Source organism: Emydura macquarii, unplaced genomic scaffold (genome assembly GCF_026122565.2).
Source record: "Emydura macquarii macquarii isolate MOO-44397 ecotype Brisbane River unplaced genomic scaffold, CSIRO-AGI_Emac_v2 contig_3080, whole genome shotgun sequence".
NCBI classification, from domain to species: Eukaryota; Metazoa; Chordata; order Testudines; family Chelidae; genus Emydura; species Emydura macquarii.
Genome location: NW_027133217.1, coordinates 1,858 through 14,221, shown reverse-complemented (window position 1 = coordinate 14,221; position 12,364 = coordinate 1,858). Strand labels below are relative to the sequence as shown.

General features: G+C 40.0%; 1 protein-coding gene across 1 annotated transcript in view; it reads left to right on the top strand.

Annotated features, from left to right (window-relative positions):
• Positions 1 to 11,317, top strand: part of LOC137141510 (deleted in lung and esophageal cancer protein 1-like) — a 43,199-nt gene extending 31,882 nt beyond the window's left edge. Inside the window, exons 26-34 of the mRNA XM_067530397.1 lie at positions 1,486 to 1,637; positions 2,208 to 2,323; positions 2,875 to 2,945; positions 4,288 to 4,508; positions 7,979 to 8,131; positions 9,177 to 9,299; positions 10,225 to 10,319; positions 10,423 to 10,507; positions 11,109 to 11,317. Coding sequence (XP_067386498.1) covers positions 1,486 to 1,637; positions 2,208 to 2,323; positions 2,875 to 2,945; positions 4,288 to 4,508; positions 7,979 to 8,131; positions 9,177 to 9,299; positions 10,225 to 10,319; positions 10,423 to 10,507; positions 11,109 to 11,312 — 1,220 coding nt within the window. The 3' untranslated portion in view covers positions 11,313 to 11,317. The remainder of the gene's footprint in view (positions 1 to 1,485; positions 1,638 to 2,207; positions 2,324 to 2,874; positions 2,946 to 4,287; positions 4,509 to 7,978; positions 8,132 to 9,176; positions 9,300 to 10,224; positions 10,320 to 10,422; positions 10,508 to 11,108) is intronic.
• Positions 11,318 to 12,364: the final 1,047 nt, after the last annotated feature.

Here is a 12,364-nt window from a genome sequence, read left to right as displayed (position 1 = left end):
GAGCTGATTTCCATCCCCTGCAACCTCGCTGATATCAGTAGGGTTGGATGGACTGACCGGGCAGGATTTGGTCCTTTGTTGTTTACTATTTATATTGCAGTAGCTCCTAGAGATCCTAATCAGGAAGGATCAGGGCTGTGTTTTACCAATACAAAGGATCAGACTCCAATACCCTTATTCATCTAGAAGAGCATCTTATTTTACAAGTAACCATTGAGTAAGGGGTATTAGAATCTAGCCCACAGCAAATAAAACATAATTTAAAAGATGCAACAATGTTGAACATTAGCTCTCAAATTGTATCTTTGGATGCATTTCAAAGTGGTCCATGGAGCTGCTTCTGTCTCAATAATGAGGCATCTCTCAGTTTTCAAGAAGTGATGCCACCTGCCATGTATTATTCAGTCAGGACTGTCTTGGGGCTTCTGGGCCATTTTTTGGATCAAGTAAACAAATAAACCCTTCTCTACATCTGGAGTGCCTGTTAAAGGTCTTTGTCGGGTATTTCTTAGATGTTCAGAAATCCAGACACCACCAGAACTAGAGGGCTAGCAACCATCTAGAAAGAAAGAAACAGCACAGATCACAAAGTTAACCAGACAGTCACTCCAATCCCATTGGAGTCAGTTTATTTTCATCTTCCCAATATTGCTTTTTCATGTAACCAAGTGTTACATTTGTCACAGAAAAAGCATAGAGTTAGGAGATTGGCAGGGGAGGTTGTTCTTGAAAGGATCTCTGTCTTAACATGTGATCCATAATATAAAAACAGATTGAGAACCACTGACTAGGAAGCTGGAGTGAAAATGATTTGACTCTAGAGCAGGGGTACCCAAACTGTGGTACACATATCCCTGGAGGTACATGAGACATCTCGGGGGGGAATGTGGGAGAAATTGTGTAATGGTGGATTTTATTTATTGCATTTTCATAATAGGCTACTCAGACAAAGTTTTGAAACTCTGTGGGAATTTGTTATATAAAATAGGGTAGTTAATTTACTTCAAGATATACCAATAGGAATACAGATGCACAGAGACGCTCACATACAGAGCCCTCACCTTCCATCACCGAACAGTGCAAGTTTAGTTGCTCAGCAGCTATCCATTCTAACTGATGGGGGATTGGGGGGTTTTCAGTTGTATACCTTGCACTTTAACTATATCTGTATGTAACAGTGAAATATGGACAGCTGGCTAAAGACAGGTAGTGTTAAGAAAAACACAAAGTATCCATGATGAGACGGGTAGGGGTACATGGGCAGCTGATAGATCTGGAAGTGGGTGCGCAATAAGAAAAATTTGGGAACCTCTGCTCTAGAGGTTGGATTCTCAACTTGTATAAATAGGCATAGCTCCACTGAAGCCAGTGGAGCTACCCTGATTAATACCAACTGATGATCTGAACCTGTATTTTGTTTGAAAGACAAACCTTATTCCATTTCCTAGAAATCTTATAAAATGCTCTTTTGCTCTGTTCTTTCAGCATTTGCGCTGGCATTATTGTCTCATGGGAGAGGAGTGGTTTTTCATGCGCAACCTTCCACAGGAACTCTGAAAGCCTTCCAGCAGCTAATTATAGAAATAACAGCCTATAACAATATGTGGGGAGAGTACCATGATGATCTCATCTGTAGGGTAGGTGATGCTTTTTGTTCTAATCACCAAATTTGCATGGTAGGGTTGGGGCCAATTGTCTTTCCCTGAATTTCTTTTTGCTAAAACACATTCTTCTGTTTGTTAGGATCTCAATAAAGATTCAGAGTAGCTATTTCCTAGACTGTTTTTTCTAACAAGGTTTAGTTGACAATTGTCTCGCCTGTTAAAATGTATGGATCTGGTTTTGGCCACAGGTTGAGGCCTTGTTTTTTACAAGGCTGTAACATAGTTCCACAACTTAGTTTTGTTCCATCTACAAAATCCAGTTGTAACAGTCACTAATGTGCTCCTCTAATCCAATATGTTGTGCTGTTATGCCTTATGGAAGGGCTCTTACAAAGGCATCAAGCTGAATGACTAATAGATTAGTTACAGAACTTTCCCGCTGACAAGAGTCCTAATTAAATCACTGCTTCACTGATTTCCTTTAAAAGGGAGAGTAAAAAAATTTGAAAATCCATTTTACTTAATGGCTACGATATTATTTAGTAACCCACATTCTAAGGTAGCATTTAATTCTAATTGCCAAAATGCATTATTTTTTCTTAGGTGGGAGACTTACAGTGTACATTAATTCCTATGCAAATGACTGTAAAAGGTTGCCCAATCTTCTTGCAGATGACAGGACCTCAAACTGAAGATCAAACAAAGATACCAATAATCAGGTATAGCCCCCCAAATACCGTTTGTAAGGACATCAGAAGTTTTAAATGCTATTAAACTATACCTATTATGTCCACTTTTGGCCATTTGCTATTGTTCAGTAAGAAGGCAGGCAACGTTCAATGGTATATTTGTCAAAATACTATATGTGCTTTATTTTGTTTAGACAAACAAACACACTAAGGCCTTATCTGGTGTAGATACGTTTAGTATATTATGTTATGTTTGTTTTTCCTAGCATGACTGTAAAATGCTGTTTCCAAATACAAAATCTCTCAATCCTTCATCAACCATGCTACCAACTATTCTTCCAGACTATGTTTTCTTAGGGTTTAATACTGACTGATTTCAATCATTCCAGTCTCAATTGATTCAGGGCCAGCATGGACAGAGATCACAGTCCTGCCACTCCTTTCTCACTGTACACTGCTCACTGAGGAGCCAACAATTAACACTTTATAATGATCTGTTTTCACTTTTAAATGAGTCATTAACAAAGAAAAGTTCTCAGGGGTTGCACATCCTAACATAAAAAGTTATTCCTCCTTCCCAGGTTTGGTGCTCATGTCTCTGGTGGGGATACTGTCTCCCGATGCATCAGGCTCAACAACCCCACTCCCTGTGGTAAGGCTGGTTTCATGTTCTAAAAGATATACTAGCACTGCAGTCCCTACAGTAGTGAAAGCACAGCAATTAACGCACCTTCAGCTTTTTAAATCAGGATGGTTGTTTTGAGGGCTAATTTAATGTTTAGCTAATACAAAGCAACGGCCAGTGCTGTCGGGTCTCTAGCTGTACGAAAATGTTCATCATTGTGGTGTTACCTTCGTAATAGTCTGATGTGCATAGTAGCAGAGGGGGCAGGTTTCAGTCAGACACCACTGAGGGGACATAATTAGCACAATCTATTATTTAGTGTGAAATGGGAAAACATCCTATCCCAGTGGCACCATGTGTGTGTGTTTTCTGAACTCCTAGAGCTAACCCATGTCAATAAAATGCCAACATGCTGTTATTACTGGAAAGAAAAAATTCCATTCTAAATTTAGCACTATCTGGCTCTCCTAAATTGCACTTGCATCCAATCTTTGTCTTCCTCTTCAGAATGTAACCTCTTCAGGGCAGGTGCCATATCTTTGTGTCTTGAACATCATCAACCACACACAAAACTGATTAGGGATATGGAACAGCTTCCATGTGAGGACAGATTAAAAAGAGTGGGCCTGTTCATCTTGGAAAAGAAAAGACTAAAGGAGGATATGATAGAGGTCTATAAAACTGTGAATTGTGTGGAGAAAGTGAATAAGGAAGTGTTATTTACCCCATCAATCACCTGAGCAGCAAGTTTAAAACAAACTAAGGAATGACTTCACACAGTGCACAATCACGCTGTGGAACTCATTGCTAGAGGAAGTTGTGGAAGCCAAAACTATAACTGGATTTAAAAAAGAATGAGAAGTTCATGGAGAACAGGTCCATCTATAGCTATTAGCCAAAATGGTCTGGGATGCAACTCTGCTCTGTTTGTCCCTAACACTGATGGCCAGAAGGTGGAATTGGACAGCAAGGGATGGATCACTCAATAATTGCCCTGTTCTGTATATCCCTTCTGTTAGAAGACAGGATACTGTGCTATGCCCCTTCTTATGTGTTTACTTAACAAATAAAACATTCATCATAGCTAATGATGTAAGCTGGGATCCTTGGATCTGGCCAAATTGTGTCTAGTGCAAGGCCAACGACAGGCAAAGATAGGTTTAAGTCACCTTTATGCTCTTCTGCTCTTCAAAAAATTACCTGACTAGTCCCCAGAGTACAAAAGAGCAGCTTGAGGGCTTCTATCTGCCCTTGGCATCAAGGGATCCAGGTGTCATTATCTACTCAGTGCACTTTTTCTCAAGGGCCAAAAAAGCTGTATATCTTTGGCATGACTAAGATTAATAGTTTTTTCTCCTTTTTCATTCAGACATTCGCATGGACTGGGAAACCTACAATCAAGAAAAAGATGAAGAAAAGCTGGTGGATCTCTTGGTGTTTTATGGAGAACATTTTCCTATTAAGGACATAGATGGGAATGAGGTTGAATCAAGTGTTGTTAGCACGTCAGAGACTGAAACTGTGTTAAACTGGGATAAAATCCCTAGCAGCCCAGACACCATTTCTCCAGGTTCTCTTGTGACAGACTATGTAAGATCATGACAATCTGGCTTTTTAAAACCACATTATCACTGCCAATATACAGTAATGGGTTCTTGGGGGGAAAGGATACCGTTGAAGTGACATAACATAACATAACATGGTGTACTCACCCTGCACATTTAAGCTCTTGAGCCCTGTCTCTATTAGAGATGTTAAACTAGTTTCTCTTGCAAGCTGGTTTGTGTGTTGCCATCACAATTTTTGTTCATGCACTATGCTGTTTGAAGCCATTGTTAACAGCCATTTAAGACAAGCTTTGGGGTAGCTTCAAGCAGGTTCGTTGATGCCTGTCACAATCAAACATGCCAGACAGCTTTAAGCCCAACACAGATGGTTAGTTCCCAGTTTCTACAAGCCCTGGCAGAGTGTAGCCCTCAGCCTTTAAGGCTTAGCAATCATGAGTAGAGCTGTCTCAAAAAATTTTGATGATACATTTTTAAAATTTTAGAGAACAAAAGTTCCAGAGTTTGACCAGCTTTACTCCTGAAGGACTTACAGGGCCAGCTCTGTCCCAATTATCCTGACAGTAGGCAGCATCTAACCTACAGAGTCCAAGTTAGACTAATACACTGGAGGAACCTATCCCAGTAATGAGATTTATGGATGCCCAGACTATGCTGCTTCTATTGTTGTTACTATATGTTATTATAATGTTTGTTGTAAAGAGACTCTTCATTGGAAATTTACCATCATAAAGAGAATTGGTGGTGGGTTTTCAGCACACATTTCACCAAGAAAGTAACAGCTTTAGAGAAAATCTGATTGACATATGCTGGAGGTCACATGCTGCCAGTACTAAAACATCCTTGCAATTTCTAAACATAATAGGTGACAATTTCCTACCTCAAAAAGCGTTCCAGCCAATTGAGGGGAATTCTATATTAGACTTTATCCTAAGAGATAAAGAGAAACTGATCACAGAATTAAAAATTAGTGGTAGTTTAGGTTCAGGTGATCATGACAATCACATTTATAATGTGCAATCAGAATAAAGTCCAGACCAGTTACATATACACTTGGTGCTTTAATAAGGCCGACTGCACAAAGCTGAAAACAATTATGAGCCAAATCAGATGGGAGGAAGAATTTAATCAGAAAAATGTGAATGATAATTTAAAAACACCTAACTAAATGCCCAAAAAGCCACAATCCCACAACTGAGAAAGAAAGAAAGTTGTGCTGGTTTTTAAAAAAACATGGTTTAGTGAGGAATTGAAAGCAGCTATAAAAAATAAAAAGGAATATAACAAATGGAAGAAAGGGGAAATTGCTCATAATGAAAATAATCATAAATCAGAAGTTGGGAATTGTAGAAAATTGATAAGGAAAGCAAAGGGATGCAAGGCAAACTCTGTGGCCAGCAGAGTTAAGGACAATAAGGAGTTCTTAAAACTATAAGAGGAACAAAAAAATCCTGACAACGGTATTGTTTTATTACTAGATGGAAATAGTAGAATTATCAATAATAATGCAGAAGTGTTAAATATTTCTGTTCTGTATTTGGGGGAAAAACATGATTATAGTATCTCATAGTGATACATGTTCCATTTCACTAGTATCACTGAAGAATGTGACACAGAAGCTACTAAAATCAGTCATTTTTAAATGGTTTTACTTGCAACCAAAAGTTTAAAAAGATCTATCTGAGGAACTCACTGGCTTGTTAATATTGATTTTCAATAAGTCTTTGGCCCCGCCGCTGGGGAAGTTCCAGAAGACTGGAAGGAGCTAATGTGTCAATTTTTAAAAAGGGAAAATGGGATGAGCTGGGTCTTTACAGGTTTCAGCCTGACATTGATCTCGGGAAGATAAAGGAGGACAATGTAATTAATGCCAATCAACATGGGTTTAAAGATACTGTCAAAATAATGTATCTTTTTTTGATGAGATTACCAGTTTGGTTGATAAAGGTAATAGTGTTGGCATAATATACGTAGATTTCTGAAAGGCATTTGACTTGGTATCGCACGATATTTTGATTAAAATACTAGGACAATATAAAATTGATATGGCACATATTAAATGGATTAAAAAATTGGCTAATTGATAAGTCTCAAAATGTAATTGTAACCAGGGAATTGTCAATGTGTAGACTTGTTTCCAGTGGGCTTCCACAAGGATCAGTTCTTGACTCTACATTATTTAATATTTTAATCAATAACTTGGAAGAAAACATAAAATCATCACTGATAAAGTTTGCAGATGACAAAAATTGGAGTGGTAAAATATTGAAGAGGACAGGTCATTGATTCAGAGCAATCTAGATCACTTGGCAAACTAGGCATATACAAACTGCATTTTAATACAGCTAACTGTAAATGTATACATGTAGGAACAAAGACTATAGGTCATACTTACAGGATGGGGGACTCTATCCTGGGAGGCAGTGACTCTGATAAAGATGTGGGGGTCATGGTGGATAATCAGTTGAACATGAGCTCCCCATGTGACACTAAGGCCAAAAGATGAATGCAATCCTCGGATCCATAAACAGAGGACTCTTGAATAAGAGAGAGATTATTTTACTTATGTATTTGGCACTGGTGCAGTTACTTCTGGAATATTGTGTCCAGTTCTGGTGCCAATTCAAAAAGGATGTTGCTAAATTGGTGAGGGTTCAGAGAAGAGCCACAAGAATGTTTAAAGGATTATACAATGTGCCTTCCGGTGATTGAGCTCCTTGTGTCTATCAATTTATCTTAATAAAGAGGTTAAGGGATGATCTGATTACAGCCTATAAGTACCTATGTGGAGGAAAAATATTAGAGAAGGGGCTCTTCAATCTAATTAGAGAAGGGGCTCTTCAATCTAGGAGAGAAAGATAACACGATCCTATGGCTGGAAGATGAAACTAGACAAAATCAGACTGGAAATGAGTAAATTTTTAATGGTGAGAGTAATTAACCATTGGAACAGTTTACAAAGGATCATGGTGGATCCTGCATCACTGACAATTTTGAAATCAAGATTGGATGTTTTTCTAAAAGATCTGCTCTAGGAATTATTTTTGGGTAAGTGCTATGCCCTGTGTGATACAGGAGGCCATAGTAGATGATCATAATAGTCCTTTCTAGCCTTAGAATCTAAAAATTGGTGTCAAACCAACACTATTTTTTTGTCATTTTAGGAGGTAAAATTGTTTTGAAAACCACCTAGGAAGCCACAGGCCTGGAATGCTGCTTTGCATGATGAGCAAGACACTCCTAAGGCTCAATCTTGCTGTGGGCTGAATAGCATTAGGGTACCCTGACCTCCCACTGACTTCAGTGGGAGGTCAGGGCATTCAGCGCCCCTGGGAATCTCAATCTTTAATGGAAGAAACCAGGGTTTATGCTGGAAAGTGAGACAAAATGGGATTAGCTATTTTTGCTCTCTTCCTTTGTTCTGGCAATGACTGTTCTACCCTGCCAGAGTCCTGTGCTGCATGTGTAACATTTTTTACCCTTTCATACCTGTAGGATTCCGATGTAGACAACAAGGAAGAGGCAGGATGGAGTGATTTTGAAGTCGGGAGATCAGTAAATAATCAAAAGAAAATCATCTCTGTACTTATACAAGCTCATGAAGGGGTTCCCTCTGACTACCCGTACTATATAACTCCTAGACAAATCGTAAGCTGTGACTCTGCGTCCTTATAATTTGCAAATAGCCAACTATATGGGACTGGGGTGAAGGGGCAGCAAGAGAGGGCTTTTCACTGGTACAGACAACAAGAGTGAGAGCAGTGGGAAAACAAGATCTTAAAGAAGGCCTGGAGAGGCATTATTCACCTGCAGACCTTAGGAAGCCAGCAGGATAACAATGGCCTGCAGAGTTCCCAAGGTACAAGAAGTTCAGGTGCCAAGCTCTGGAAGCAGGTCCTTCATCCAGTGAAGAACAGGCAAGCATAACTGGCTGAGTTTGAATGCAGACCTTTCAGCCTCTGGCTGTCTCCACAGGTTACTCATCCTGTACAAATACATTGTGTAACCCATACTGCTTCAAAATAATTGATGCAAAATCAATTAGGGACCACAATATCTGGAATAAAAGGTTTACAAATTTGACAGGAAAAATATGACAAACAGTGCATTGGAAACAAAGTTACGAGACTAAGTGTCCATAACTCAAGAATATGAACATTAATGAACTTTAAAAAAAAAAAAAAAAAAAATAGCCCATATTTTAAATCTTGGAATAATCTAACAGTGCATCAGTTTTCAAATGTAAGGAACTTCTTTGCCAAAGAGATCAAGTACAAGGTTAGACTTAATAAAAGAAAATTTTAAAGGGGAAGGGGGTGATTTGTAAATTATTAGAACTCAAGTTTAATTAGAAACTTAACTGTAAATCCTTAGAAAATTAATTTAGTTTCTTAAAACTGATTTAGTTATTTTGGTGCACGTCTGTGTGTGGACCCTTTTATTTCAGAATAAAAGTGGCTAAAGTTGAGTGTATGCACATAGATTTTCATGGAAATCCTTATATTGGTTTTAATTCATATTTTGTCATTTCTATGCAAGTCTGGGCATCGAGCAGTCCAAAAAGATTTTTAATCTATGCTTTAATTGCAAAGCTCAATGCAGCCTTTGCTGTAGAGCTGTTAAGATGTTTCCATGATGCAAAACTGCTCATTTGCTTTAGCTAAATGATGTCTATATAATACTTTCATTTCAGATTGTTCCTGCAGGTGGCAGTGCCTCCATCCATATTTCCTTCACCCCACTCATTTTACCCGAACTCATTAACAAAACTGAATGTGAGGGGTATGCGTTGGGTTTCATGAGTCTAGACAGCAAGGTAAATATACTATCACTGCTAAGTATTTAGCAAAGTAGTATTGTCACTTCAGTTTGCTTCTTTCTGCTCTGAATGCTATTCAGTAACAGTGAAACTGTTATATTATTTACTCCTTACAACGTGGGAGGCAGGTGGTGAATTGGGATTTCTGCTACTGATTGGCTATTAACTATGCACACAGCTAATTGATACTAAAATACCTGTTATTTTTGTTATCCAGTACTCCCTCCCCTCAACTCTGATAGCTTATTTGTTTCATCCACCTGTTAAATCATCTTTTAGACTGTAAGCACTTTGGGGCAAGAATTGTCATATGTTATTATGTTTGTACAGTACCTAGCACAATGGACCTGGTCCAGGCCTCTAGGCTGTATCACAACATAAATGTTTAATATTTAATAAGGGAAGTGGGAATCAGGACTTAGACTCCTGAGTTCTATTTCCAGCTCTGCCTCTCACTCACTGTGTGAATTTCGACATGTCACTTATCTTATATGAGATTCTTCCCTGGTGAAATGGGAAATATAACTTACCAGCTGCTGCAAAGCTTAAATAATGAACTTTGAGATAATAATAAAGCACTTTGAGATCCTCAGCTGTGAAGTACAAAGTGTTATTAACTAGAATAAAATATTTAGCAATGAAATTTTATATAATTTTAGGAAACAATAGATGCCTCCATATTAAGAAGCTTTCACCTAATCTAGTACGAATTTTTGTTTGCATTCAAAATGCAAATATAGTTCAGTTTCTGCTATTTGCAGCAGAATTTTATAGAGGTAGCATAACGTACTATGAATAGGACAAACATTGCCAGAGTTCATCTGTGGCTGACAGCTTTGAGAAACACCCTCTCAGATTAAAGTTAATGCTTTGCCCTTGACACTCTAGTTTGATTCTCATGTATTCTTCCTTTTCCTGTCAGCTTGCACAAGGGATATCTGGCAAGGTAACTCGTTCATATGGCCGTGGAGTTGCACCTTTGAGAATAAACTTGCAAGCTTTTGTAAAGCCTGCTCTGTAAGTACAACAGCTCTCACAGTTCACAAATGTACAGTAAACAATTGAATGAAATCAGAGACAAAGGAAAGGGTTCTAACAGCCCGTGATTCCCTACATTCAGGTTAACTATAGAAATGGATCATGATGGCGGAATGGTGTTTTATTCCATGGCAAGTGATCTCATACCAGATCAACCCCTTTCTGGAGTGAGTATCTTTTACACATTGCTGCATTACAGTTTATTTAATCTACTGCTCAGTAGATAACAATAATAAGATAATTCATGGCAACACTCACATTGCCTGTAAAATGTTTTTACCGACCATGTCATGTTGATTCAGTGTTAAATGTTTACAGACAACAAGATACCTTTTTTTTTTTTTTGGTAGAATAGGCCAGAGAAGACTAGAGATAAACCAAGAGAGGAGATGTTAATTCAGGAAGATGAGCTATTCTGTGCTTGGGTTAATTTACTATGGAGATCATTTAAGTGTCCAAACAATTGTTCATTTTCAAGAGATTATAAAAGTCTGGAATCAGAATGAAGGTGATTTAGCTCCCAACATGGTCTGTGAATCTTGGTGATTCACAGAGTCCTACCAAATATTTTTCAACTTTTATTATATTATTTTTGCGTTATGTTTTCATGTTTGTTTTATGTTTAATCAAAAGATTAAAACAGAGAAAAATTGGTTGGGGGAAGGATCCTCCAAATCCCAGATGCTATAAATGGCTCGAGAATGAAGAAAGCTTGCAAAGCTCTGGAAGGATTTCAGACTGAAAGTAGTTTAACACATTCTCCTTCAGGTTTTGACAGAATCAGTCATGTCTCTCAACCTGAAACTCACCAATTCCACAGAGGCTCCACTGCACTTCAGGATCCTTCTATCTATGCCCTTCACTGTGTCCAGTATCGACCCCAACAAGAGCCTGAAAACATCCCACAGCGACAAGGAGGGGCAAGGGAAGCAACTTCTACTGCATCCACAGCAAAACATGCTAGTAGGTTAAAAAAAACCCGGTCATACAGACAGCTTAGAGCTTGTCTACCCATTGCATTAGTCCACACTAGAGAGTGCACTAATTCTAGTGCATGCTAACTGGCCAACATGGACCTTTGCTGGCATGCATTGCAAGTTCCTTAGTGTATGTTAATGTCGTATTGTTCTCTCTTCGAGTGATTGCTCATATGCATTCCAATGTAGGTGTGTGCGCGCCCCGTGCACAGATTCCCGGAACCTTTTTCCCTTAGCCTGCCCGCAGAGCCAGCTCAGGCGCCCCCTGGAGTGCCGCGCTCATGTCGCGGTATAAAGGGCACTGCTGGCCACGCGGGTCCCCAGTTCCTTCTTTCCGCCTCTGACGGTTGCTGGAACTTCTGCCCTTGCTATTGCAAGCAGCAGTCCTTAGCCTTCATCTAGTCTAGCTTCTAGCTTCAGTATTGTTATTTAGATTTAGTTGATTCGTCGACACTTCATTTGAACTGTTGATTGCCCTTCGGGGCTTGTATCGGAGAGCCATGCTGGGCTCGGCTGGTTTCAAGAGCTGTTCCATCTGCTCCAAGCAATTTGCGGTGAGTGACCCTAATGACCGCTGCCTCGGAGAGCAGCACCGCAAAGAAAAGTGCAAGATTTGCAAGTCCTTCAAGCCCCGCATCCAAAAAGAAAGGGAAGCCAGGCTGAAGGTCTTGCTCATGGAGTCGGCGCTCCGTCCGGCCTCAGAGCCATCACGGTCACCGGCACCGAGCGGACGCTCGGTGCAGAGCGCACCGCCGGCACCAACAGCGGCACCGAAGCCTTCGGTGCCGAAGAAAGCGAAGCAGTCCGGCACCGCCTCCATGGACTCCTCCCTCCGACCACACATGCAAGGAGAGCCTCAGGAGACACCCCAGCCACGTGCCGTGGAGGTTCCTCCGGCACCGGTGTCTCCTCGCAGGGAGCCTCCCCCGACTCCTGGAAGTGGGGGAGCGCCCTTGCAGGGGCCGTCGACGCCGGAGGCGTTCGTCGCGGCAAAGGCTCTCTTAGCTTTGCCAACGCCTCCGTCCCCCCCTCGGCTGAGGGGTGCGG